The sequence below is a fragment of the Chelonoidis abingdonii genome, chromosome 1, assembly GCF_003597395.2.
Source record: "Chelonoidis abingdonii isolate Lonesome George chromosome 1, CheloAbing_2.0, whole genome shotgun sequence".
Classification (NCBI taxonomy): domain Eukaryota; kingdom Metazoa; phylum Chordata; order Testudines; family Testudinidae; genus Chelonoidis; species Chelonoidis abingdonii.
In genome coordinates this window covers 152,981,922-153,009,847 of record NC_133769.1, presented here as the reverse complement: position 1 = coordinate 153,009,847, position 27,926 = coordinate 152,981,922, and the positions used below count along the sequence as shown (strand labels likewise).

The following is a 27,926-nucleotide window of genomic DNA, read 5'->3' as shown; positions in this document are numbered from 1 at the left end:
CACGCCACACCATGGAAGGGCAAAGTAGCAGCAGCACTCCACCAGAGATCGCTTGTTCATCTCCTGCTATTTCCTCCCCACAACTTCTTGGCACAGCTACTAAAGACAGCAGAATAAAATACAAGGAAACCTTTATTTTTCAGTTTTATCAAGATTTTTTTCCTTTTTTTTTTAGTTGTTTATTAGTGGACAAGTCCAGTCAGTTTTTGTATTAAAAACGATCTTGATGGAGGTAGCTGTGTCTCTGTCCTGGCTTTTGCTTGGTCTCATCTGTACACTCATCTCAGTAAACAAACTCAAAATAAGATTAAAACAAAAAACGTGGAACTCCAGGCTGAGGCAGCGAGCAGTGCAGCCAGGATTCTGTGTAACAGGACGTGGCGCTGTGGCCTCCAGTCACTATGTACAGAGTCCATCATGTCCCCTCTAGCCCCAACACACTCCTTGCTTGTGTGGGCTGGCAGCGGAGGGATGAGTCTCCTCGTCCCCAGGGAGGCCCGTGCAGCAATGTCCACCAAGGGGAACAGCACCTGATCAGGAACATCAGGCAGAGGAAGGGTAGAGTGTGAAGAAGGATTATTTGAGCTTGGTCAAGAAGCCAGCAGTACCAAGCTAGGGACTCACTGCTGCTGGGCCACCTGTGGGGTGAAAGAACATGTATTAGGAGCCCTTACTGACAGCACCTGTCCAGCTGGGACACTCACTGTGGGTCCCACTCCCTCCCAATAAGTGACCAGATTGGAGTGGGGTGGATTAAGCTCCAAGAGGAATGGGGATTTCTACCAGCTGGGGAAGGGGAGGATGCTTACCTGCTGGGGAGGTGGTGGGGGAGGAGGATCGCTGCTGCGGTTGGCCAGTCGACTGAGGATGTTGCGCTCAGACATCTGGAGGCGCACAGCCACAGGTGGGATGCGGGCAATGGTGGCAGGCAGCCGAGTCACATCTGCCTTCATGTCACTCAGAAGCTCCTCTAGCTGCTTCAAAACTGGAAGAGAAAGGGGTGTGTATTTAGAGGGGGAGGAGAAGGGACACCCTGGCATGGGGAAACAAGTTGTGGGGATAGCAGCACAAGACAAGCCCACCTTTGCTCAGCACGATCTACTGCCTCACCTTTGTGAAGAACAGCATTGGCTGGCTTGTTCCCAGCCATTGACTCCTTAGACAGGTGCTGGTGGCTCTCTGCCAGACACTCCACCTCAGCAAAACGTGTATTGAGGGCCATAGATGGGTGCGATGGATCTTCCGACATGTTCAGATAGGCAGCTCGCCGCAGCTGCTCCTCAATCACCAGTGCCTGCTCCAGCAGCTGAGAGAGAAAGGATAAGCATGAGGGCCTTGCCATGCCTCCTCCAGTTATTTCCTGCAGAGCAGCCTATCAATCACACCTTCCTACTCCCCCAGATTCTAAGATTTACCTTCTGCCAACATCCCTGCCCCATCTTCTCAGGCCTGAGCTACTTCAGCTCATTCCCTTAGCCCCATTTACCAGGCTCTTATTTATACTGGGGGTAGTGCCTAGAAATGCCAGTCAAGGATCAGGTCCCCACTGTGTTAGACACTGTGCACAGAAGAACTAGTCCTGTCCCAGAACAAAAAAAATAAAATAAATCTCATAAGCATCCTCTCCTCCATGCAACTGTAGCTCACTTTTTCAGGGACTGTTCCCTCAGGTACCTTCATGGTTTTATCCTCTTTATCCTTTGAAGGAGCAAAGAGACCACAAGAACACATTCACAGTGGGTGTTCCCTGAAGGGCCTTCAGGCTGTTTCTTCCCCCTAAACCTCAGGAACAAGTGCTCCTAAGAAAACAGTGGCCATTTTCCTGCTTTCCAGTAGGCACAGCAGCCTGGGACAGGTTTTCATAGTAATTCAATCAGGAAAAACAAACATGCTAACAAAACCAACACAAACCAAAAACAGTTCTTGTGTAGTCTCCAAGGGCATGGCTAGGCTAGAAGAAAAATGGTTTTATTGAAGCACTGGTTAACTTGTTTTAGAACCCTACTGTAGTAGTGTGAATACAACACGCACTATCTACGCTAGAATTTTATAATGTGTTCAAACAAGTTTTAAAATTATTTTTACGTAGTCTAGACATACTCTGAGTGGGCTGTAATACAAAGGAGCTCAAGGGTGGAGGGGTGGGGGGACGGGACAAAAAACCACATCCCCACCCCTTTGATGCTAGAGCACTCCCAATCCACTTCATATATTCCCTGATTGCAAGAGAATCTAACAGTGGACAAGCATGAAAGACAGCAGTGCTCTCTTTATCCATCAGAAATAGTCTCAGAGAGGCAGACACCCTCAATTTTCCTTCTGCAGCTCCCACCTTGAACCTCCTGGCCAGGAACTTGTTCTTGATCTCCAGGAAGTTGCCCCTGTTCATCTCACCCTTGAAGGGTTCATTGAGGATGGCATAACGTGGATCATTCTGAATGTCCTGCCAGCGGGCATAGCCATGACTGAGATAAAGGAGCTCAGGCAAACAAAGGTAATGAAAACAAGGGAACACGTATTCCAGGCAAATAGGATTGTATCCCAGTGGGTGTGAGGGAGATGGAAGAGACAAGACTGTCTTGCTCACTGTATCCTGGCCACCCCATTAAGATCCCCACATGGAGCTGTGATCTTCATTAGGGTGGGTAAATATGAGGCTATCCCACTAACTGTATTCCAGCCACCACTTGATAGTATCCCCTTTATGGGGATGGGTCAGACTCCCAGACAGGAAAAGGGTGTTCTGTCGGGGAAGGATACTTGATGATCCCAGCCAAGAGCCAATAGTCATGGCGCCGGTGCCAGATCTCGTAGGTTTTCTTGGTGACAGTTGCTGCTCGTTCTTCATTTTGCCATAGAGAATGCAACTCTGAGAATGGGAGAAAAAAAAGTCAAAAGGGATTTCACTAAGATGAGCAGAGGCAGGTAAGTGTAGCTGCACTTAGGCCCCCTCATACCAGTGAAGCCACCATCAGCTATGTTGAACATGAAGCGCTGCTTCACTGCCTTCTTGTGCCTCTCATCAAGAGAGTCCTTCAGCATCTCCCCGTTCTGCAGCATCACCACATCCCTCTTGTCATCTTCCTTCTTCTCCTCTGCAGACACAGAGACCCATTAGAGAGAAAAGTAGAGAGTACCACAGCAGCTGCACTCATGAGGTACCCCTCTAGAAGGTGGAGAATGAAGAGGGCTGGCAGTATCCTGCCACACTCACCTTTCTCATCCAGGTTGATAGTTGGAGGTTCAGCAGAGGGCTCAGACAACACTCTGTCTTCAATCTTCTCCACATCAGCTGCATGAGAAAAGGGGAACAGAAGACATGAGATCAAGTCTGGTAGCTACAGAGGGTTTAACTGTTCAGTCTAAAACCTGGCTTGTTTCCCAATCACATTTATGTTTAAAGCCTCACCCTGACCAAAAGAGGCTAGTCTCTATACAGCTCTGGAAACATGCTAACTGGGGTCCTGCACGCAGTTCTAGGCTTCTAACAACCTCCAACTAATACCTTTGCTTTCCATTTCCATTGGCTCCTCCTTCACTTCTGGTTCCTCAGGCTTTTTCTCCTCTGCTTCTGGGGGGTTCATTGGGGACTTTGCCTCTTGTGGGGGTGTCTCCACAGGCTGGGCACACTGCTGATGAGAGAAAACCTGTTAACTCAAGGAGGAGCAGCGTTGGACAAAGCCTGTGAAACCCCACCCACCACCAGAAGCTGAAGGCAGAGTGAAAAACATCTGAGTGTGCCACACAGAGGGTAGCTGAGGGAGAACAGAGTGTCAGAGCACAAAATAGGGCTCCTTCATACGTCCACAGAGTGTTAACAAGGAGATGCATTCTTCTTAGGAATCCCCAGAGTCTAGCTCTGTCCCAGGCGAGCGGTCAGGGGAGGGGAGAGGAACAGGACAACGATGGGCACAGCAGAAGGAGGAGGAGATACCTGTAACAGTATGAAACAAACAAGCACCTACTAACTCACCTCCATTGGGACCTCTGCTTCAGCAGAAACTAGGTTGGGCTCCTTCTCAGACTCCATGGGCTCCCCTTGCTCCCTAGTACTGGCTCCTTCTTCCACCTTCACACCCTCTTCTGTGCCTCCCCCACCGAAGACCAGCATATTTTTGTATAAATAAAAAAACAACAATAGAGACCAGCAGTAAGCTCTAACCTTCATTGCAATTTGGTGCACGTTTCCCTTAGCTCCCACAAAGCGGACCTCCAACCCAACTTGAATCACAATGGAACCAAAGCCCTCAGACCCCACAGGACAGATGCAGGAGCTGCCTGTTGGCCCCAGCCCACCCAGGGAAAGGTAATGTTCTCTCGTGCCTTTAAGGGCATGCACATCTCTTGGGGGCAGCCCTCCTAACCTGAGAGGCAGGTTGATCTGCGTCCGCCCCCAGGTCCTCCCCCACCACAGCTCTGGTGAGGGGAACAGCACTGGTAGGGGCAGGACGGGGCTATGCAAGGGGAAGGCTCTCACCAAGTGGAGGGGCAGCGGCAGGTGTGTTAGGCTGCGTGTCCCCTGGCGTGGAGGGTGTGGGGGTTTTGGGGGAGGGTGAGCCCGGCTGCAAAAGCTTCTTGTTCTCCTCTATCTCTGCTAGTTCTGGCATACTCCAGCGCCCATTCACATGCTCAAATTCTTGCACCTGGTGGGGGAAGTGGAGAACAGACACACATCATATGAGAGATCACACCAGGCTGCCCCTTTAAGCAGGGCAGATGGGGATCTCAAGACATCATAGGCTGGGGAGTCCCCAAAAATGGGTGGGAGAGGAAGAAAGCAGTCACTGCTTTGTCCACTGCATATAAGAGATCAGGGCTTCTGTGATCAAGAGGACCTCTGAGGAGAAAGGGATGCTGTGTGGTAGAGGGAGAGTTCAGCATTGCTCCACTAAACACCCACCTTTTTGCGTATGAGTGACATGACTCCAATGCGGGTGAGGACATGCTGGCGGGACAGCCCCTCCCGTGGGACCCCATCTGCAAAGGTCTCTGCACCATCTGCTCCTGGCTCACATAGGTGACGCATGAACAGCGAGACATAGGCCCTGCAGCAGTATTAGATAAGCTTAAGGTCCAGCATATATGGAAAAAGATGCCCTAGGGCTTCTAGTCCCCAGTGACCCAAACAACAGGCTCCTGGCTCAGACCCGTAAATACTCTGGGATAGTTCCTGAGCTCCTTTCCCTTGGTTCAGTTTCAGGAGTAACAGTTTTGTTATTCCTCCTCAGCCTCCCCAAATAGGCTTCTTGCCCCTGCAGCATGCAGCCCCTTTTACCCCTTGAGCCCTCTGCTACTATCTTCACCCTTTCCCAGTGGGTTCAGATGCCGTCGCCACCTCCTTTCCCTTGCCCAATGCAGACTCACTTGAACTCCTTCTCAGACTTGCCACGCAGGTCCCGGACAAGCCACTGGGTGGTGAAGGCATCCTGGGGTGGCATCCCATAGCGCATGATGGCATTAAGGAAGGCTTTGCGCTGGCGAGCATTGAAGCCCAGCACCTGGAAAAGAGAAGGACAGGTATAGTGAGAGCCCCAGGCACACAAACACATGGGCTCAAAGGCCCTTTCCAGGGTACCACTTACTTCAATGTTCCCTCCCACACGGGCAAGAAGGGGAGGCAAGGGCTTGTCTTTGTCATTTCTCAGGCCTTTGCGACTGGGCCGGCGAGCAGCTGTAACAAAGAGACAAACAGATAAGAGGTACACAACCTACCATATAGTGAGAACATTCACTCATGACATCCTATGCTACATGGAGATGGACTGGAGCACCAGGCTCCCAAGCCAAGGTGTCCTGACTGCCACCTCTCAGAGAAAATATTGCCCAGGCTCCTGGGGCATCTACCTTCAGATCTCTCATCAAAATCTTCATCGCCTTCCTCAGAGGCCACTGAATAATCCGACTGGTTATCTGACTGGTCATCCTGCCAATCTGGAGGAGGGGAGGGGAGGGGAGGGGAGGGAAAAAAAAAAAAAAAAAAAAAAAAAAAAAAAGTGTGAGAGCCTGACAGACCCTATTCTTGCAGGTCTTGTTCTCCCCAGCCCCACAAAAAAATCCCTGTGTGTCCCTTCTGTACCTCTGTCCTCCTGGGAGCCGTCATTGTAGTTGACTTGCTTGCGGATACGTTTACCCTTGCCCAGGTTCCTAGCCAGGTCCTCCTGCTGCTGCTCATAGTGGTGACGCAGCAACTTTTCCCAGTAATCTGGGTCCACTGACTCTTCTTGTTTAATGATCTCCCGCTCCACTTCCTCCTCCTCCTGCTCCAGGGAGAGAGGGATAAGAGAATAGCCATGCATTGAAAACCCCCACACCAACAGGGGCAGATACCTGTTCATCCCTTCCCACCACTTCTGGATGTCTACACCCTAGTCACATCTGTTCCTGTTTAACTCCTGCACCCTGGAACAGGAGGGGCAAGACACTCACCCCCATCTCCTCTTCCCGTACCACATACTGGGCCACCTTGAAGGAGCTGAGATACTCATTCATGCCCTGCAGCTCTGTGTCTTCAGTCTCATCCTGATTTCGGTCCAGTAGTCGCTCGATTGCTTTGTCATCGTAGTGGATGACACTGCTGTCCTCACCCTCTTTGCTATCACCTGAAAGAGGAGCACAGTCAGTTGGTGTTGTCAAGGGGCTTTTGGGAGAGTGCCACGCAAGGCCTCTCCATGAGGCAGCATTCAGCCCTCTTGCTATTCTCCGCAAGCACGGCTCTGCCCAGGAGCTGGACCTGCTGCTGGCTGCTTCCAGGGTGCAGCACGGTCCACAGTGCCAGGACAGCCAGAAAGCCTGCCTCTGCATCCCGGCAATGCCGCTGACCAGGAGCCAGTGGAGGTAAGTCCGTGCCCGAACCCCCTGCCCTGAGCTCCCCACAAACCCAGAGTCCTTCCTGCACCCCCAACCCCTCATCTCCTGCCCCAAGCCCACACCCCAACCCCCTGCCTAGAGTCTTCTCCCACACCCTGAACCCCTCATTCGTGGTCCCACCTCACAGCCCTCACTCCAACCCTCTGCCCCAGAGCGGAGCACATCCCACACCCCAAACCGCTCATCCCCAGTTACGTTGGGTTATGGACATCAAGAATTTTCTTCAGCTGGGTCCCTGGGAAAAAAGTTTGAAAACCACTGTGCTAGAGAACACCCAGGCACTCACCACCCTCAGTGGCCTCATCCTTGAAGAGCTCCTCAGTCCCAAACTTCAGGATGTCATCAAGCTCCTGCTTGGACATGGAGCCCGTCTTGGAGCCCAACCCTGGCCTCACCACCAGATGTGTTAGCATCATCTTCTTCTTGGCCACCTGAGTGATACGTTCCTCTACTGAAGCCCGTGTCACAAAACGGTAAATCATCACTTTCTTGTTCTGTCCAATCCTGTGTGCACGGCTGAAAGCCTGAGGGGAAGATAGTGTGCTCAGAACAAGCCCAAAACCAAATACTATACTGCTTCACTCATCTGACCTTATTTACATAACCCTGACCTTCCCTGGGATCTTTCATTCTCCCCTCCCTTTTCCTGCAGGTTACCTCTTGGGAGCAGCCTTCACTGCCAAATCCCTTCCAGCCGCCCCCTCTCCACTTAGTGCTTTTATTTCTCCACAGTGGAGTCTCCCCCTCCCCTACCTAATCATATATGTACTTCCTTCTCTCCCCTCCCTCTACTCTTTCACCCCCCTCCCCCATTCCTAAGGGTCACCTATTACCATTAGTGACTCTAGTGCCATCCTACAGCCTCACCTGGATGTCATTGTGTGGGTTCCAGTCTGAATCATAGATGATCACCGTGTCTGCTGTGGCCAGGTTGATACCAAGCCCCCCAGCTCGAGTGGAAAGCAGGAAGCAGAACTGCTGAGCACCAGGAGCTTCAGGAGGAGAGCGAAGGGGATAGGGAAGAGCGTGCGCATTAGATTCAACTCCAGACTCATCACATCCAGCCCCTCATGCAAGGAGGTAGTGTCAACCCAGAGGCCTAGGAATGGCATAGCAGGATGTGCTGCAGATCAGCACTAAGGATTAGCAGCAGATGTGGGGCCCCAAGCATCTGTGAGGTGAGGGAGGGTTCTCGTTTTCTGTGGGTGTATAGGGTTCCATACCATTGAAGCGATCAATGGCCTCCTGGCGCATGTTCCCTGTGATCCCACCATCAATCCGCTCATATTTGTACCCTTCATGTTCCAGAAAATCTTCCAAGAGATCCAACATTTTAGTCATCTGGGAACAAGGAGATAAAGCTGAGCAGGAAGATACCAAACTGGATTGCCGCCCCTCTCACACACAGGGACCCCAGCCTCTGGGAGGCACTGCCCCATTACCTGTGAGAAGATGAGCACCCTGTGGCCTCCTTCCTTGAGGTTCTTCAACATCTTCTGGAGCAGCAGCAATTTCCCAGATGCTCGGATCAGGGCACTACCATCATACATCCCATTTGGCATCTTTGGAGCTTCCTGGGGGAGGAACAGAAGAGAAGGTACATTTCTCCTTAGATCTCTGAGTCACACACCACCATCATCCTTTGTGCAACTGGTATCTTGGAGTTTGGCTCCTACACTCCCATTCCATTTTTCTTTCTTCCCACTCCTTTCCCTTTTTGCGTCTTCCCCTCCCTACCTCTTGTGGCCCCTGCAGGGAGACACCATCTGCTTGCCACTTGGCAGGGGCTGCAGAGGGAAATAAAGGAAGAGCCTACAAACATTTCAAGCCCAAATTAAGGGGAAGGATAGCTGCTCCAAGTGCAAGGAAGTTTAGGCTCACTCCAAGTGAATGGTAAGGAGGCTTGCTCAGAGGAGGACTGAGGGGCTAGAACATACCATAGCAGCAACGGGAAAGAGGTAGGGGTGATTACAACATTTCTTCAGATCCATGACCACATTGAGCAGGGAGACTTGGTTGCCACCACCTCGTGCATTCAGTGCCTCAAAGTTTCTTGTCAAAATGTATTTATAGTATTTCCTGTGAAGAGAGAATCTGAGTCACTAAGCCCCCATCACAAAAGGGCTGATAACACCCTCCCCACCCCTAGCTAGCATCAGTCCAGCTCCTGGCACTACCCCTGGGCAATTCTTCCCTGCTAATACTACCTATACTCTGCCAAAGGTCAGTCATTATCTCTCCATCTCTTACATGAGTGTGTAAGATTATTTCTCCCGGGCAGCGGCAGCAAGAATTCTTGATCCCACCCAGCATGTCCAAAGCATATGGATCTAGAGAAGGCATAAGCTGGTCTCAAGTAGCTCCTCCACCCTCCCATGCTCACTTCTGCATGGGGCTCAGCTCCACCCGGACAATGAGTTCTGTCTTGGAGGGCATGTTCTTGAAAACATCAGCCTTGAGGCGCCTCAGCATGTGTGGGCCCAGCATGTCATGCAGCTTCTTGATCTGATCCTCCTTGGCAATGTCTGCAAATTCTTCCAGGAAGCCTTCCAAGTTACTGCAGGAGAAACAAGCACTCAGGGCAGAAGATGCAGGTCCATGGGGAGACAAACAGGGTGGGGGAAGGGAACAAGGAAGCAGACTCAGTCTGGGCCTGCATTACAAGACATACTGGAATCTCTCAGGTGTCAGGAAGTTGAGCAGGTGGAACAGTTCCTCCAGGTTGTTCTGCAGAGGGGTTCCTGTGAGCAGTAGCTTGTGCTGGAGGGAATATCCATTCAACACCCGGAAAAACTGGTGAAGAAAGGAAGAGAGTCAATGGATTCATCCAGGTAGTCTACCAATCCCCCTTCCCAACTCAAGATACTGTGCCATAGAGGAAAATTCCTTCCAGGATCAATCCTTCAAGCCAGGGTTCATCTTAGATTATAGAGACAGTTTGTGCAAGAGTCCTATGTACTGGACCTCCTGGCTAGTGTCTTTACAGAGGCTGATCTCATTCACACATTGCCTAAGACTCACTCCTTAGACCTGTGAGACCCTGCTGCAGCAAATTCCCAGAAATCAGATGCCACATATTTACTTTGTGTGTCCTGAACTGCAGACTCTTCCAGCCAACCAGCCGTCTCCAGACTGACATATTATCCACTCTACTGCCTCCTGAACTGGAGTCGTACATTCCTTCAGCCTCCCTCCCTCTCAAAGAGTTTAAGAGATCTGGCCAAGTAGATCTAACTATTACTGGCAATTTTTAATTAATTGTGAATACTAGGGAAGTTCCAGAGAACTGGGGCGGGGGGGAGGGAGTTAAAGTTGTGCTAATATGTATAAACAGTAAAAATGGGTTGACCCATTTGACCCAACAGGCAAAAACATGGGAATGCTGGTATGTTACTCCAAATTAAAACAATTCTTTATGCCAGTCAACATGGTTCTATGAAAAATAAAGTTGTCAGACAGACTTGATACTTTGAGATTACGTTTAGTTGACAAAAGGTAACGGTTGACAGTATACTTTCACTTAGTACTACATAACGCTGATTAAAAAGTCAGAAGTATAACAAGTCAATGTAGCCCATCTGAAATGGATCAGAAACAGTCCAAAACAGATCTCTAAATGTAGTTAGTAGGGTGTCAGTGTAATGGGGATTTCTTTTGAATCCCACAGGGATCTGTTGTTGGTTCACTATTATTTAACAGCTGTATTATCTGGTAGAAAATATGAAATTGCTGATCAAGTTTGTAGATGACAGTTTGGTGGGGTTGTAAATATGGGAACATCATTCATACAGAACAACCTGGCTTGCTTTATAAACCGGGCACAAATATGCTTTATATACCCAAAGGGAAGGTCATACACATAGGAACAGAGAACACAGTCCCCCATCCTGTAAGTATAACCTATCTTAGAAAGTAGTGACCAGTAAAGACTTGAGGTCATGGTGGATAATAAACCAACTTCCCAGTGAAATGCAATGACTATGAGCACTAACATGATCCTTTGTATGAACAGGAATATTTAATAGATGTGGGCAAGCTAGTAATACTTCTATATGCAACATTGATGAAAATGTCATTGAAATCGTGTCCAACATCAGTGTTCACACTTCAAAAGAGATGTTGAAAAATTGGAAAGCATTCAGAAGACACCTACAAGGACTGGAAAACCCAGCCTTACAAGGAAAGCCTTTGAAACTAAATCTATTTAGCTTAGCAGAGAGGTAAAGAGGTGACTTGATCATGATCTAGAAGAACCTACATAAAAGAGAAGATTTTCAATAGGAGACGGCTCTTTATTTATTTATTATATTAAAGGAATCAAGGATGTAAAGATCCAATGGCTGGAAGTCAAAGCTAGCTAATTCATACTGGAAATAAGGCACACGTTTTCGAATAATGAGCCCATAAGAACATCTTGCAAGGGATGTGTTAGATCAGAAGTGGGCAAACTTTTTGGCCTGAGGGTCACATCGGGGAACAGAAATTGTATGACAAGCCACATAAATGCTTACAAAATTGGAGTTGGGGTGCAGGAGGGGGTGCAGGCTCTGGGGTGGGGCTGGGGATGAGAAGTTTGGGGTGTAGGAGGGTGCTCTGGGCTGGGACTGAGGGGTCTGGACTGTGGCTGGGGGATAAGAGGTTTGGGGTGCAGGAGGGTGCTTTGGGCTGGGATTGAGGGGTTTGGAGCACAGGAGGGGGAATCAGGGCTGGGGGAGAGGCTCAGGAGGTTCAGGCTCTGAGTGGCGCTTACCTCAAGCAGCTCCTGAAAGTAGTGGCATGTCCTTTCTCCAGCTCCTACGCAGAGGCATGGCCAAGCAGGTCTCCACGCTGCCCCATCCATTGGAGTGCATAGGAGTCAGAGCGGGACTATGCCATGGCTTCCAGGAGCCGTGTAGTGCAGCTCCCAACCCTGTGCCCGGGCCGGAGCAGGGCTAAGCCACATGGTGTGGCTCGAGGGCTGTAGTTTGCCCACCCGTGTTAGATTTTTTATCATCACATGAAGTCCTTAAATCAAGATTGGATGTCTAAGACATTATGCAGCTCATCTGAGAACATAGGCTTGATCAGGAATTACTGGGTGACATTCTCTGGCTTGTGTTATGGAGGAGATTAGGCTAAAACAATGGTCTGGCCTTTTTTTAAAAAAGGCCTATAAATTCCACCACATTCAGCCTCCTGCCATCACTCCAGAACTCCTCCTGTACCTTAGATTGATTGTTCTTGAGACGGTGAGCTTCATCCACAATAAGACAGGCCCAGTCAATAGAACCCAGAATGGCCATGTCAATTGTGATCAGTTCATAGGAAGTAAGCAGCACATGGAACTTCACAGATGCTTCCTTCTGCAAGGAAAAATGAGAGTTTAGCAATAGGTGAACAGGGAAGTATAGGTACAGCCCCAGGCCAAGGCAGCAAGGGAAGGACCTGCCTATGCATCAGGCTGTCCTGACGATTCACTATCATTCAAGGCTTCAAGAGTCAAGGTATTAATATCAGGCACTGAGGTAGTTCCAACTTGGACAAATCCATTTTACCTCCTTATCAGCCATGTTCAATCAGATATAGGATTCTCCTCCACAAGTTAATGTTTAAGGAGGTGGCTGAATACTTGCCAAGCCTCATTTCTGAAGAGTCGACTGTTTAGAAATGGGTGAAGAGAGGGAAGGAGAATGCTAGGGAAATGGACAATTACTAAAGAACAACTTGGAGGGGTGGGGATGGGAGTGGTATGGCCAGAGAACTAAATCCATTCCATTCAACTCTGATTAGTTGAAATTGTTTAAGTGCTGCCTGGAGCTTCACAGAGAAGAAGTAGTTGTCAACATGGTTCTCATTTTCACTGCCACTCACAGTGAAAGCAGAGGAATCCAAGCTTCCCTATACTGCTGTGGAAGCTTTAAGCAGCAGCATCACCCACATGAAGCTGCTTATCTGTAGGCTTGGCAAGGCAAGCAGTCAGTTTAAAGGCTCTTTTCAATTAGAATGTTCAAAAAGTTATTTACAAGGAAAGCTGGAATGCTGCAGAAACTAACAGCTGTGGTAAGAAAGGTTCTTTCCCCCCTGCTTGCCCCCTTTCCCTGATAGGTAGAGGGGGAATTTTCAGCCCCCTCGTCAGGTGGCACTAATGTTAGAGGAACTGGCCCTTTCAATGGCTCTAAATGGAGTCAGAGCTTCAGTCTGAGTTTACTACTTCGCTCTTATCTAGTGCTATAGATCTCAAATTCCTTTACAAAGCAAGATCAGTGTCATCCACTTTACAAATAGGGAAATGGAGGCAAAGAAAAGGGACTTGCTTAAGGTCACAGAGTGAGTCAATGAGATCCAGGAAACCCTAGTTGCAACCTCCCTTATTTACTACTGAACTTGGAGTGGAAATGTCTACAACATGAGCAGCACATGTCTACCAGGAATCTGATGGAGAACTTATTTCACAGAGGATTGCCCACCAGACCTCAATTAACAACCACTTTCACTTTTAAGGCCCAGATCAGAACCAGGTTTCTAGAGGCTGAAGTCCTCATATCCCTGAATTCTCAACTCTTAGAAGTGAGCCAGTGGGACTTAACTGGAATCAATTTCAGGCTCTTTACCTTCATCCTGGATGCCTTCTTGCCCCCACGTATGGCATTGTCCTCGAAAGAGAACTCATTCTCCCGGATGATGGCCCGGCTGTCCTTGTCCCCAACATAGGTCACCACATACATGTCTGGAGCCCACATCTCAAACTCCCGCTCCCAGTTGATAATTGTGGAGAGTGGGGCACTCACCAGAAAGGGTCCCTTTGAGTGGCCCTGGGGACAGAGTCATCAGAAGTGTTACAGAACTGCATCCCACCAGGGCAAGAGAACATTCCCCCAGATGTGCGTATCCTCAGCCAGTTTTGCTCCTCACCTCTTTGTACAGGGAGTACAGGAACACAGCTGTCTGCACTGTCTTGCCTAGCCCCATTTCATCAGCCAATATTGTGTCTGTGCCCTGGGCCCAGGAGAAGCGCAGCCAGTTCAGCCCCTCCAGCTGATAGGGGTGCAATGTCCCTCCTGTTACATCAAGGTACTCTGGCTGCCGGTCATACTTCACCGTTGGCTACAGTAGAAGGAGAAAAATGTTGAGTCCCTTTGCACCAATCAGACAAAAATCACCCACCAAGACTTCTGTTACCTATGCACTGGGCTCCAGCTTGTGCCTCCCTAGTTCAGGCACAGTTGAAACAGTGGCAGGAGAAGCTCTCAATCCCCCATGCCTGTGTCTCAACTGGCCCTGAATGGCATCCCCTCTGAAGAGCTCAATTTTGGAAACCAAACCCTCCCTATGACAAGTCAGCCAGTCCCCTCCCCAGATAGCAAGGTAAAACTGAGTCGGAAGATTCTGTATCCTCTTCCCTTCCTCTTTACCCCAAGAAGGGGGCTCTCTGCAGACAGTATCCTTCTGCCTTCAACTTAGTAATTTACTGATGTGTAAGAGTCAGATGCACCAGCTGGCATCACTAGTGGGAGTGAAACATGCTTCACACCTCTACTCCTGTAGATGCAGGTATCCCACACATCCCAGAACCCACTCGCCTACCTAACAGAGAGTAGTAACTTACATCCACCGTGGGTGTGTCTGGGGGTCTTTCCAGCTTCCGCATCTTCACCTTCTTTATCTTCTTGCCAGGCCGACCCTCTTCACCTCTCATCAGCTCCCTGTACAAAGATATTCTCTGTGTCTGTGTAGGGCTATGCGAGTTTAATGGAATTTGCAGGAGACACCTAATGGGGAGGGGCTGCAAACTGCAAGGCGGACAATCATCCAAATTGGCAAGAGACGAGCAAACCCAGAAACACAGGGCCACTGCTTTAAGGAAAAGGAGTCAGTAGGGGCAGAATGATTCCCTGAACCCCTTCATCCTTCCAATCCTGCAGACCCCACCCCCTTACCTGTGATTCCAGTAGGCCTGTTTGTAGAGGTCATAGTCCTGCACCTCCACATCCTCACTCTCCCAGGAGGCCTGGTCGTAGGGCAGATCCCTCCATTTAATCAGATAGTGGACATTCCCCTTCTTATCCACACTGCAGAGACAGACAACAATAAATCTCAAGCGTGGGAACCAGCCTTCACCCCACCCATCCCTTGCACAGAGGGGAAGGAAGGTAGGAAGGAAACAGAAGGGGTAGGGATAAGAGCAGCCATGTCCATAATCCCCAGCATAACTGAAATCAAATCTCCAATCCCACCCTTTACCACAAAAGAGGATCCAGTTGATCCCATCATAAAAGGAACCCTGCCTTTACCTATAGTGGATGATCTACCTTCTTTTGCCAAGTGTGACTGATATCTGTGGTTAGGGTCTCAATGGATCTTATCACAATGGGTCCTCCCCTCTCATGATGGAGAATTCAGTGGATCCTATTCCATTCCCTTAGTCATGCTTGACACCCTTGAGAAAGCCCCCCCACTATCTCTGTAGACTGGAATCTACTGGATCTTGCTGTGACAAATCCTTGCTCCCTCCCTCACCTGTGGTTAAGGATTCGGTGGATCATCATCCACTCGGGCTTGATCCCATAGCGATAGAAGCGCTCCTCCATCTCAGCAAACTTGGGGTCCTTGTTCTTTCGCTTGCGGCTCTTCTCCTCCTCACCCCCAAAGTCCCCTGAGGGTGGCTCATCCATATCATTCTTGCGTTGGTAATTTCGGAACATCACTTGGCAGTGCAGCTCCAGCTGGAGCCAGAACGGACATACATAGTTAGAGTGGCATCATGCATCCTTCCCAACACACAAAGGTAGTGGTCCACCCCCTAGGCAAGCCAAGAGCCCACTAACCTGCAGTTCAGACACCCACGAACAGTGCCAATAGGACATGCCCTGCCATTTGACAAAGAACTGCCGCTCAGGCCGGCCCTCCAGGGGTCTAGGGGAGGGAGTGTTAGGGTCTGCATCAGCTGGTCGGGGCACTGGTGTGGGTAGTGGGGGCTGGCCCCACTTCCAGATCAAGATCTTCTGCACCTTCCCCTTCAGAGATGGGCACTGGAGAAGAGAGAGAGGTGGTTATGCCAGAATTTAATACAAACAACCCCCACTTATCTCCCCAGCATTTCTCTGAACTCTTGCCAATTTGTCATTTTTCCAGGACAACGGGTAGTGATCAATGGCTCCATGTCTAGTTGGCAGCTGGTATCAAGCGGAGTGCCCCAAGGGTCAGTGCTGGGGCCAGTTTTGTTCAATATCTTCATTAATGATCTGGAGGATGGCGTGGACTGCACCCTCAGCAAGTTTGCAGATGACACTAAACTGGGAGAGTGTAGAATGTTGTGAGGGTAGGATAGATACAGAGGACCAGACAAATTAAGAGACTGGGCCAAAGGAACCTGATGAGGTTCAACAAGGACAAGTGCAGAGTCTGAACTTAGGACGAAAAATTCATTGCACTGCTACAAACTACGCACCTGGATGGCTAGCAGCAGTTCTGCAGAAAAGGACCTGTGGGTTACAGTGGATGAGAAACTGGATATGAGTTGACAGCGTGCCCTTGTGCCAAGAAGACTAACAGCATTTGGGCTGTATAAGTAGGGCATTGCCAGCAGATCGAGAGATTGTATCATTCCCCTCTGTTTGACATTGGGAGGCCTCATCGGGAGTACTGTGTCCAGTTTGGGCCCCACACTACAAAAGGATGTGGAAAAATTGAAGAGTCCAGAGAGGCAACAAAAATGATTAGGGGGCTGGAATACATGACTTATGAGGAGAAACTGAAGGAACTGGGATTGTTTAGTCTCCAGAAGAGAAGAATGAGGGGATTTGATAGTTGCTTTCAACTACCTGAGAGGGGGTTCCAAAGAGGATAGAGCTAAACTGTTCTCAGTGGTAGCAGATGGCAGAACAAGGAGTAATGGTCTCAAGTTGCAGTGGGGGAGGTTTAGGTTGGATGTTAGGAAAAAAACTTTTTCCACTAGATGGGTGGTGAAGCACTGGAATGGGTTACCTAGGGAGGTGGTGGTAGAATCTCCTTCCTTAGAGGTTTAAGGTCAGGCTTGACAAAGTCCTGGCTAGGTTGATTTAGTTGGGAATTAGTCCTGATTTGAGCATGGGGTTGGACTAGATAACCTCCTAAGATCCCTTCCAACCCTGATATTCTATGATTTTATGACAGAGGATCCCTTAGTAGACTGCAATGTTCCTGGGGCAGGCAGGGGGACAGGTCTGGTCCTCTCGCTGATCCTTGCAGGAAATATCAGACATACAAATCCATATAGATTCTGTGTGGAAAATAAATTACTGGACTCTGGGCTGATCCAGTCCACTTAGTCCAGTATCCTGCCTGATGGCTAGAGGACAATTATGGAAAAACCAACCCAAAAAGGAAGTTTCTTCCTAGCTGGTCAGAGGTTGGAATATGCACTGAGGTAGGAGACCTTTTATATTTCTCACTGTGGATGTTCTCAATAGCCACATATACATTTAACACCTTTTAAAATTATTTTCTTAGTGATATCTTGTAGCAGTAAGAGTCTATCTCAGCTCTGTTCTGGGATGTGAGGCCTCTGCATATGCCACCAAATCTGCAGCTCACATAGGTAATTCACACCCCACTGCAGGGTGCTGGAACAAATTTGTATAGTGAGGGTGCTGAGAGCCAAAGTATAAAGCCTGTATATAATGGAAACCACTTCAAGCCAGGGGGTGCTGCAGCACCCCCAGTTCCAGCACCTATGCCCTACTGATAATGAACTTATAAATTTTTGTCAGCTCTAACACTTTAGGATTAAATAGTTTTAACCATAGCCTTAGTTCTCAGACATGTTCAGGGTCCAGGAAAGTTGGAGCCTCAAGTCCCTGGAGCCATGTCCATGGAACCATTTTGCACATGGTAGCATAAGTCTGTCCAACACTGGGATCCATGACCATGGAGCCCCCTTCTGAAGTCTAAATAAGGTAACCAAGCTACGAGGCACTGTAAGGCTGGAGGAGAGAGACCCCAGACAAATAAAAAGACAGAAAGAAATGGGCAAGCTAGAAGAGCAACTACATCCCTGAGGGAACTACGCAGCCCTGAGACAGAGAGGGATACCACTCTCTGTGGAGATGGGGCAAATGGGGGTAGCAGAGACTCACAGTGCAGCGAGGGCACAGCCATTCCCCATTAGGAATCTCTGGCAGGGGGGGATTTAGACAGTGAATGTGGTAGGAAGAGGGACAGGCATCACAGCAGAGCAGTTCCCCTCCATCCTTGCAGACCCGGCAGAACTCCATGTGGTGATCATCCTCCTCCTCAGGGTCTCCCACAACATCCTCCAGGATCTCCTCGCCTTCCGAGTTATCCTCCTTTGCCTCCCACTGGATCCCCTCCTTCTCCTACAGGAGAGAAGAAAACTATTAGCCTAGGGTATACAAAAACCCCATCCTCTTGATACCCCTAGCCTCCTACCATCTCTTCAATTTAGCCTTCTGCAAAACAGGGAGTAGAGAACCCCCGTCCTCCATGATTTTTCCCTTGGGTGTATAAAATCTGGTACTCACACAGTGTGGGCAGCTCCATTTGCCCTCTGGGGCTTTCTCCATGTCTGGGTCCAGGCAGACCATGTGGTAGGCACGGGGACAGGTGTCACAAAGGATGATTTCTCCTCCCTGCTGACACACCTCACAGTAGTCCTGGTGATCTGTCTCATAGCCATCCACAGGAACTGTGGAGTCATCCTCACCTGGAGAGGGTGATGGTGACAGTTACACATCATTGGAAGCCTTTGGCACTGGCAGAATTCCCTTCTGCAGCAGTGGGGATACCCCATCACACTAAAAGGCGACAGAGGAAGAGACATTGCTCCAGATCCAGACAAAAAAGGCAAGGGAAGGCAGCTCTTGTTCCACAACAGCCAAGGTGAGTGGAAACAGAAACCAAGGGTAGGGCAGAAAAGCAGCTGTTGCCAACTGCAATAATTGTATAAGTCCCTTCATGTCTTATTCTACCTAGGGGACCCAAGGCAGGATTGCTTCTCAGTCCCTTCCTCGGGAATTAAACTCTTCAGTGCTAACTGTGGGTGAGCCTCACAAGTTCCCTTCCCTTTCAGCAGTCTTACCCTATTCCAATAGTTCTTCCACCCTGAGCTCTCTCTAAACAATTCCCCTCTCCAGGGGTTTAGAGTCCTTAGACGGTAACAGCAGACAATTCTCATATCTCCACCCACATCCCCTTAGTTGTGCTCCATCCAAAGCTGAGCACTGTACTTGGATACCTTTCTTTTTCCTTTTCCCAGCCTTGAGTTTCTTGCGGCTCCGGCTGCTGCGGCTAGTGGATCCATCTGAAACAGAGTAGCTATTGATGCTAGCATCATCAAAGTCTGATTCCACATCCAGATCTTCATCTTCACTCTGGGAAACGCAGGAATAAAGTATGGTGAGTCAAGCAGCTATGGTTTACCAGCCTCCTACATCCTTGGACACATCCTCATGCACTGCATGTTGGGAAGCGTAGAGCTGGTCAACTGCAAGTACCTGCCATCATCAATGTATCAGTACCCCCAATGGGGAGAAAAGAGAAGGTCACTCACTGATGATCTCTTACGCTTGGAACTAAATCCTCCCAGTTTGATTTTCAGAGGAGCTACCTTCTTGGTTTTGGGTTTCTTGATGTCAGGAACACGAGGACTGGCCTTCGGCTTCCGCCGGGCATTAGGCCCTATGAGTAAGAGAGACTGTGAGACAGAGGATCACCATCTCTAGATACCACATTCCACCTCTCATCCTCGTTTTTCATCTCACCTTTGCCCTCCTTGGTCTTGGCCTTACGTAGTGGCACATCAGCAGGGGGCTGGGGCAGGACAGCATCCACGTTGGCCACCATGCTCTCTACCACAGCCACAGCTGCAGCTGCTGCAGCCGCCACAGAGGCCCCTGAACTGCCTTTGAAAGGGTTGTTAGTGCTGAACTCTCGCCACTTGGCCCCCAGCACCATCATCATCTTTGAAACAGCTATTTTAGGGTTCTTGGCAGCTATGAGTGGCCTGTGTGGGGGCAAAGAGGGAGTGTTACTGAATGGACATGGATACTGGATCCCGCCCCCCAACCCAGGAACTACAATCGAGCCTAACCCTAGGGTTACTAGCTGCTGCCATCCTCCTGAAGAGGGAAATATTTCTGGCTCTGGGAGAGGAATGTCATCTATATTAGAGTAGAAGGGGGCCTGAAGATATGGACTTATGTCTCAGCTTTACAACTGACAGCAAATTCACTGTTGAATTTGAATCACTTCACTGTTGTCTCCATTCCCCTTGCCCTGGGGGTAACTGTCACCAAATGGTGGCCATTTAGTGTCTAAAATGCTTTGAGGTCCAGGGAACAAGGATATTTTGTCCTGTTTCCCTTCTGCTCCAGAGGCCCAAAAGCCCCATTGGCTCAAAACTTACCTGACAAACTGGCTGAAAGCCTTGTAGTTGGTGAGAGTGCGGTAATCCTCTTCTGTGAAGATGTGATCAATGTCCTCCATACCCCAGTCTTCCAGGAGCTGAGCAGATGATTTGGGTTCCTGTGCAAAAGGTGACAGGCAGCAAGTCCCAGGGTGACCAGACACAATGAAAAGGGTTTTAGCCTCTATATACTGCAGGCGAGCCCATCAGTCTGGGGGGTGAGGGTGGGGAAGAAATGACAACTCTGGGTCAGGGGATTCCCCCCCCCAAGGTCTAAGGGTGAGGGGAAAGAATTTGGGAATCTGTCCCATATGAGCCAAGTGTAGAGGACAGAGGGAAGAACAAGCAGGACAGCCCCCATGTGCTATTGTACAGGGGCAATGTGATGGTCTCTCCAGGTCAGATCTAGGAGACAGAGTGGGGCAATGGGCAGCCTCTCACCTTTGAGTCATCATCTTCCTCTTCTTCCTCCTCCTCCTCCTTGCGCTTGGCTTTGTTTTTCTTTTCTTTCTTGGGCCCTAATTTCTTCTTCTTCTTCCTCCCAGGGGTGTAGTCACTGCCCTCACTGTCTGAGTGCAGCACCTCTTCTTCCTCCTCCACAAACTCATTCCCCTCACCAGAGCTGTCCCCTAGCTGGATGAAAGGGGGAAGAGAGAAGATCAGGCAGCTGTGAGACACTACACCTTCCCGCACACTCCAGGGGGTGCAAACTAGGGGTCACTGCCTCAGGCTGTGCAGCAACAGGAATGACTGCTTATGTGCCCAGTCTTCAGAACCTGTTCCATGGCAGAATCTCCCCTCACAATCAGCCCTCTATTCCTCACCTCCTTTTTCTGGCGCTTGCTAAGTTTGGGCACTTTTGGTTCCTTTAGCTTCTTGGGTTTCTTTTTCTTCTTGATTTTGGGAGTTTCAGCCTCTGACAGCAGCTCTTCCTCTGGCTCTTCTTCAGGCTCTGGAGGAGGATGTGTAGGTAGGGGAGAGCAGAAGAATTAGGAAGCACTGATATATACCCAAGCACCACCATCATGCCCTCTGGGCCATGCTACACAATCCAGGGCTTGGCTACACTCGAAACCCCAAAGCGCTACCGCGGGAGCGCTCCCGCAGCAGCACTTTGAAGTGCGAGTGTGGTTGCAGTGGCAGCGTTGAGAGAGAGCTCTCCTAGCACTGCATGTATTCCACCTCCCCATGGGGATTAGCCTGCAGCACTGTGAGCCGCGCTCCCAGCGCTGGGGCAGTGTTTACACTGGCGCTTTGCAGCACTGTAACTTGCTGCACTCAGGGGTGTGTTTTTTCACACCCCTGAGCGCAGCAAGTTGCAGTGCTGTAAAGGATCAGTGTAGCCCAAGGCCCAGGAGTGCTGCATCACAGCATACCCCACTCCCCACACAGCTCAACAGCTTCTCCAACTCCTTGGTGCACACACTGAAATCCACATATTCATCTTAGCCCTGTCTAACAGTGTCCAGTAACAGACTGATCATACCATACTGAAGAGAGCAAAATCAAAAGCCCTTAGACCCCCATACCTCCCACATCACTATCTACCCTAGTAAGCTCACTGCTCCTTCTCCAAGCAAAGCTACACAAGTTATTTAACAGGTTAGGAATTTCCTTAGCCCAGCAAGCATAGCAAAAATGGAGTTAGGAGTTACTGGCCACATGCAGAGGACTCAGCAGTCAGAGATGAGAGGAGCCCTAATTGGTAAGGGAGGAAAAGAGCAAGACAGGAAGCCCCCAGCTGATCTTTGGAACAGGCAGCGTGAGACTGTAGCAGATAATTCAAGAGAACCAGCTGATCAGGGATGAGGGCATGGGCTCTATCCCAGGGTCCCCAGAAGAGCCCCTGTGCTGTAGAGGTTTCTATAGTGGCAAGCAAGGAACAAAACAATCAGTTGCAACTTGCTCTTCCCCTCCCACCTGGGCAACTTCTGTTCAGGGTAACTCACTCACCAGATCCCTGCCTCAGCAGCCAGCCCACAAGCATAGCTTTCCCGCACCACAGCCAGCATGCTCAGTCCCTCAGTGTTGTAATGCATGCCAACTCTCCCCCACCCACAAAAACACACTCCCATCTGTGTTCTCACCCCCTCCTTCCCACATAAAGCCCAGAGAGGAATGGACAGGCAGACAGCCCTTTCCTCTGTGACCGGATCCACAGCAGCCCAACCACTCACCCTCTCTCCCATCCCCAACCACCCCACCCATTACAGAGCGAGAGTTACTCATTCTCACTCCAGGGGAAAATGGCCTCCTGACCACAGAAGCGAGGCAGGATGGGAGAAGCCACAGCTCACAGCAGATGCAGCCATCGGAACAAGAGACATGGGGGAACGTGCTCAGGATGGGGTCCATATTCACAACGGACACAAGTATATCCCCTTCCAGCAATACTTGCTTGTATCTTATCTACCAGGACAGGCACCATTATCCTTCCTTTCCAACCAGTTCGGATTTAGGGCTCTGTCAGCCCCCCTCCAAAATTTCAGCCAGTACATTCCCTGAAGCTCTTAAATTCCCAGTGACTTAAGTCAGTGGCTCTCAACCTTTCCCAACTACTGTACCCCTTTCAGGGGTCTGATTTGTCTTCTGTACCCCCAAGTTTCACTTCACTTAAAAACTACATGCTTACAAAATCAGACATGAAAATACAAAAACGTCATAGCACACTAGTACTGAAAAAATGCTGACTCTCTCATTTTACCATATACTTATAAAATAAATCAGCTGGAATTTAAATATTGTACTTACATTTCAGTGTCTAGTATATAGAGCAGAACAAACAAGTCTTTGTATGAAATTTTAGTTTGTAACGGATTTTGCTTGTGCTTTTTATGTAGCTGGCTGTAAAACTAGGCAAATATCTAGGCGAGCTGCCATACTCCATGGAAGACCTCCGTGTACCCTAGGGGTACCCATACCCCTGGTTGAGAACAAACTTAAGTGACTTCCCTTAGAAAGGCACTCGAGTCTGGGGCAGGGAGTCTAAGTGTGGGGGGATGATTCTAGAGCTCCTATTTTACAGAGTGGTAAAATGAGTTGTACATCCATACAAGTCAGCAATAGAACTGGGAATAGAACCTGAGAGGTGACTCTCAGTCTCCAGAGCTCTAACTTCATTCCCATTCTCCACACAGAGACTGCAGTTATAATGAAAATCAAGCATGAGGCCTGAAGATGCAAATACACCTTTACCTCGATATAACATGAATTCAGATAGAAAGTGGTAAAGCATTGCTCTGGGGGAGCAGAGCTGCGCATGCCGGTCGATCAAAGCAAGTTTGTTATAACGTAGTTTCATCTATAAGGCAGTAAGATTTTTTGGCTCCCGAGGACAGCGTTATATCGGGGTAGAGGTGTACTAAGGGGAGGAGTCTCAACATTTTTCTTTCTGAGGCCTCCCCAATATGCTATAAAAACCTCCATGGCCCATCCATGCCACAGCCACCATTTTTCTGCATATAAAACTTCAGGCCAGCAATTGCCAGGGGCTACATGCCAGAACGGGCTCTGCAAAGTTAAGTTGATCAGGCTTCAGCTTCAGTCCTGAGTGGCGGGACTCAGGGCCCTAGGGCTTCTGCCTCACACAGCGGGGCTTTGATTTTCTGCCATGGGCAAATCTAATGCCAGCCTTGCTTGGCAGACCCCCTGAAACCCGCTCACTGCCCTCTGGGGCCCAGAGACTCCTGGTTGAGAACTGCTGTACTAAGGGAACTGAACAGGTAACAAAGCTACTGACACAAGAACAGGGCTAAGGTGAACAGTGTAGAATGATCCATGGGAAGCTTGGAGGTAGGGTGTGGTGAAGACAGAAAGTGGGTCATGCAACAGCCCAAGGCAGTTTCCTCTGGACTGTCAGCAGGTCTGAGCTCCCAGATGGATGATAGGAAGCCAGACACCTTGCCCTCTCACATACTTTCCTGCTCCCAGCCATGGTACATATACCTTGCAGGCACTCAGATGCCCCATTAAAACCAGACTCCCTGTCCCAGGGACCTCCAATAGCCTGCACTAGCTTGGAATAAAACCAATTCCACCTCACTATAGTGTGCAGACCACAGCTTTTAAAAGGACACAATAAAGAGACCTAAATATTCTAATCACCTGGGCTCCTAATGAAACAAAACTTCTCCCTGCACATTGTATTTTACCTGCAGCACCCATTCAATAAAATAAATAGAACAGCCCCACTACCACTCCCTTTTACATACTGCTAGTCACAGCCATCCTACAATGCCACCTATACCTGGGTGCTGAGGGATGCTGTTATTCAGCAGGATTTCCATCTCCTCATCATCACTGCCAGCAGAACAAGGTGATGGGGATCCAATGCCCGATGCCATGTCCTCCAAATTGGGGTACTTAGGCTCAGACAGCTTCTGCAGCTTTGTCTCCTTCCTGCCAGTCAGACCAGTATGTTAATAAAAATGCAGAAAAAGTTAACTATGATAATCAAAATGAACCCACATTCTCATGCAATAATCCTGCCCAACGCACATCTGTAGTGAACTTTGAAATGGGCAGCCCCCGACATAAGGGCCAAGTAGGGAAGCATGGAAATGCCGAGACTGGGCACTAGTTTAGGGTCCTGATGAGAGTGGTTTTGTAGCTACTGGGAACTGAACTATGTCATTAATTCATTTCATGCAAAGGGCCACCAAATGACAGTCCAATGGTAACAGCGTCCAAACCTTTGCAATATGATGCCAGACTGGTACCAGTGCTGTAAGGTATGGCTAAGTGAAGTTTTGTGACTTTTAGGCAATTGGTCGCCATTTAATTCGAGGTAGTTAAAACCTCTCTCAAAGCTCCTTTTGATGCGCCCCAAACTTTGGTGGTTTACATCTCGAGGGAGCCAGCCATGGCCGAGCGACAAGCGGGTGCAGCATGGAACAAGTGTTTGGGGAACAGCCAAACTCGCCGTCACAAACAAAGTGTTCGCTGCCTCGAGCAGGCGACCAATTCATGAAGTAAAAACTCCAATGAAGACAAACCCCTAGCGGTGCGAGAGACCAGCATCGCAGCCCCCCACCCCCATGTCCCATAGTCCAGACGTGCTTTTGGGGTCGCCCACCAAAAGAGCCTTTTTAGTACCCGGAGGATTCACATCCCACCCGCCTCCCGGAGCCGGCGGGACAGGACAATGTAGATGCCCGTTCAGGGCGCCCCACCACGCCCCCGGGAGGCTGACACAGGCCCCCCGATTTCACGCAGGGAAAACAAAGACACGGCGAGCCCGTGGCAGGCACCGCGCGGGCTCCCGGCGAGCCCCCCCCCCGCGCACACACACGCGGGGGGGGGGGGGAGGACCCAGCAGCAGCACGCGGCCGCCCCTGCCCCTCGCGGGGGGCGCGCAGCTGCGGCTCAGGGCGCTCGGCCAATCCCGGCGGGCGGGGCCGTTCCCCGGGGGCAGTAGGGGCAGACCGGGCCAGTCGCTGGTGCGAGGCGGCTCCGAGCCAAGGGGGTGCCGGCTCCGCGGCAGCCCCGTGCCGCGGGGACGCAGGGCAGCCGGGCCGAGGTCGCGCCCCCGGACAGGGCAGCTCGCGGGGTCGGGGCTCGGCGGCGGCGCCAGGACGGGGGTCGGCGCCATGAGGGGGTGCAGCTCCCGCGTCCTGCCCTCTGAAGCAATCTGGGGTCGTGCCCGGTCCCTGCCGCTCTCCTCACCCGGCTCGCCCCCCGGCTCCTCGCCTCTCGCTGCCGCCGCTGAAGGGAAAATGGCCCCGGCTCCGGCACCACCTCTTAAAGGGGAAAAAACCCGGCCAGGCCCCTCCCCGCTCCCGCTTCCAGCCCATAATATGTCCCGACACCTCGGCAATGGGTCCGCCCCCGTCACCCTGGCAACCCCCAACTGAGACATCCCATAATACTTTCCCTCCCTTCAGAACTCCCTACTCACTGGCCAGTCCAGCATCCCATAATAATCACCCCTCCCATCAGGAACATCCCATAATACAATCCTCCCTCTAAGAAACATCCCATAATATTCCACGCACACTCACCCCTCACTCAAACATCCCATAATACTAAATCTTTGCTAAAACATGCCACCCCCTCCCTCACTATCAGCCTCCCTCACTAAGACATCCCATAATTGCATTCTCCCCCACACACTGACATCCACTCTCAGCCCCAAGCATCCCATAATACTCCCTCCTCCCCACCCCATTCCCCCTCCCTCACCCAGACGTCCTACAATAATCCCCCTTCCTTGTTAAAATATCCCATAATACCACACACTCACTGCCCAACCTGGCATCCCATAATAAGCACTACTCCCTCGTCAACTCCTCCACTGAGACATTCCATAACAGCCCCCATAATATCCCATAATAGTCATACTCCAGACATATATCCCATAATAATAGTTACCCTTCTCATCCTCCCCTCTCAGCCAGGCATCCTATAATAGTTGCCAGGAGCCACTGTCCAGCCAGGCATCCCATAATACTCTCAGCAATTCTTAGCCACAACCCACAATACTGCCTGCTCCCCCACTCCAGCCAGGCAGCCCATAATACTGACATTCATGTATTTCCCCCGCTGCGCCCAGACAGACCTGAAGGAACAGGGTGCCATCTGAACAGCCCACAATACTGAAGCATGGAGACAAGCATCCTGTAGTACTACCTATCAATCACTTGTATGAAAATCTCATAATAATACTCATGATCCACTCCATCCACCCCACCCCCACATCCCATCTACACAGACCATAATAACCACTGGGGGCACAGGGCCAGCCACACATCCCATAATACTCTGGCATAGACTGCCAGGATTCTTTGTTCCTCCAGATGATGCAGATTCAACGTATCCCATAATGATCAACACCCCCCCCCAAATACGCACTCGGGCAGTTAGCCCATAATATTCACTAGAATCTACCTCTAGGCAGACATACCGTAATAACCATGCTCACCCCCCTTTTAAAAGAGAATCAAGCATCCAATAATACAGTCACACCCCATTAAGGAATGGCATCCTACAATACAGAAGAGCAATCCATGTGAACAACTCTGATACTCAAACATCCCTATCAAGGTCAAACATATTATCCACCCGCTCATGTAGATCATAGACATGACCATCTCTTAATGCTATATACCTTCATGGTATAAATTTAATAGTATCTATTTCCCCTCCATTATATGCATGGACTTCCCTCAATAGTATTCCCTCCTTCCTTATATACACAGATATTCTATAATTATGTCCTTCCCATTGTGTGCGTATGTATATGTGGACATCCCATAATACTATTCACACCATTATATATACAGACATCCCATATTACAATACTTTCCCCTCTACTGTGCACAAGGGCATGCCATAATAATATCCATACTATCCCACTACACACATTAGTATAGTATCTAACCCTCCCTTTATACACATGGACCTCCCATAGTATTGTCCTTCCCCTTTGTTGTACACACAGACATCCCATAATACAATCACTAATGATCCCTTACTATAAACATGTAAATCCCATAATAGTATCTATCCCTATTTATGCACACACAGACCATAATACAATCCACCCTTCCATTACAGGCACCCATAAAACTATCCATACCCCAGTTATACACAGACTCCACATCTTATTATCCATTCTTTTCATTATAGACATGGCCATCTTACAGCACTACACATCCCTCATTATGACCACAGGCATCTC

General features: G+C 49.7%; 1 protein-coding gene and 1 non-coding gene across 4 annotated transcripts; both read right to left on the bottom strand.

The window, feature by feature from the left end:
* Positions 1-114: 114 nt before the first annotated feature.
* Positions 115-26,017, bottom strand: CHD4 (chromodomain helicase DNA binding protein 4). 3 transcript variants are annotated; one of them, XM_032801754.2, is made up of 40 exons: positions 25,913-26,017; positions 24,495-24,646; positions 21,073-21,200; positions 20,690-20,881; positions 20,249-20,367; positions 19,605-19,846; positions 19,394-19,521; positions 19,079-19,214; positions 18,366-18,547; positions 17,961-18,200; positions 15,672-15,875; positions 15,364-15,569; positions 14,784-14,915; positions 14,453-14,549; positions 13,759-13,950; positions 13,458-13,658; positions 12,072-12,209; positions 9,539-9,660; positions 9,251-9,424; positions 8,805-8,946; positions 8,310-8,441; positions 8,091-8,208; positions 7,735-7,859; positions 7,154-7,391; positions 6,427-6,599; positions 6,077-6,257; positions 5,845-5,931; positions 5,583-5,671; positions 5,365-5,498; positions 4,901-5,045; positions 4,478-4,643; positions 3,974-4,083; positions 3,506-3,632; positions 3,215-3,292; positions 2,958-3,095; positions 2,761-2,869; positions 2,333-2,465; positions 1,111-1,306; positions 810-985; positions 115-638 (listed from the first exon to the last, which is right to left on the bottom strand). In XM_032801754.2, exons 2-40 carry the CDS (start codon positions 24,589-24,591, stop codon positions 621-623), a joined length of 5,745 nt encoding a protein of 1,914 aa, XP_032657645.1. In that variant the 5' UTR covers positions 24,592-24,646; positions 25,913-26,017; the 3' UTR covers positions 115-620. The 3 variants fall into 3 exon arrangements, with proteins under 3 accessions (XP_032657645.1, XP_074927599.1, XP_032657653.1); XM_075071498.1 differs by having other exon boundaries at positions 538-638; positions 3,506-3,629; XM_032801762.2 differs by having other exon boundaries at positions 538-638; positions 3,974-4,080.
* LOC116837614 (small Cajal body-specific RNA 11) lies at positions 4,309-4,452 on the bottom strand. The gene has a single exon (XR_004376738.1).
* Positions 26,018-27,926: the final 1,909 nt, after the last annotated feature.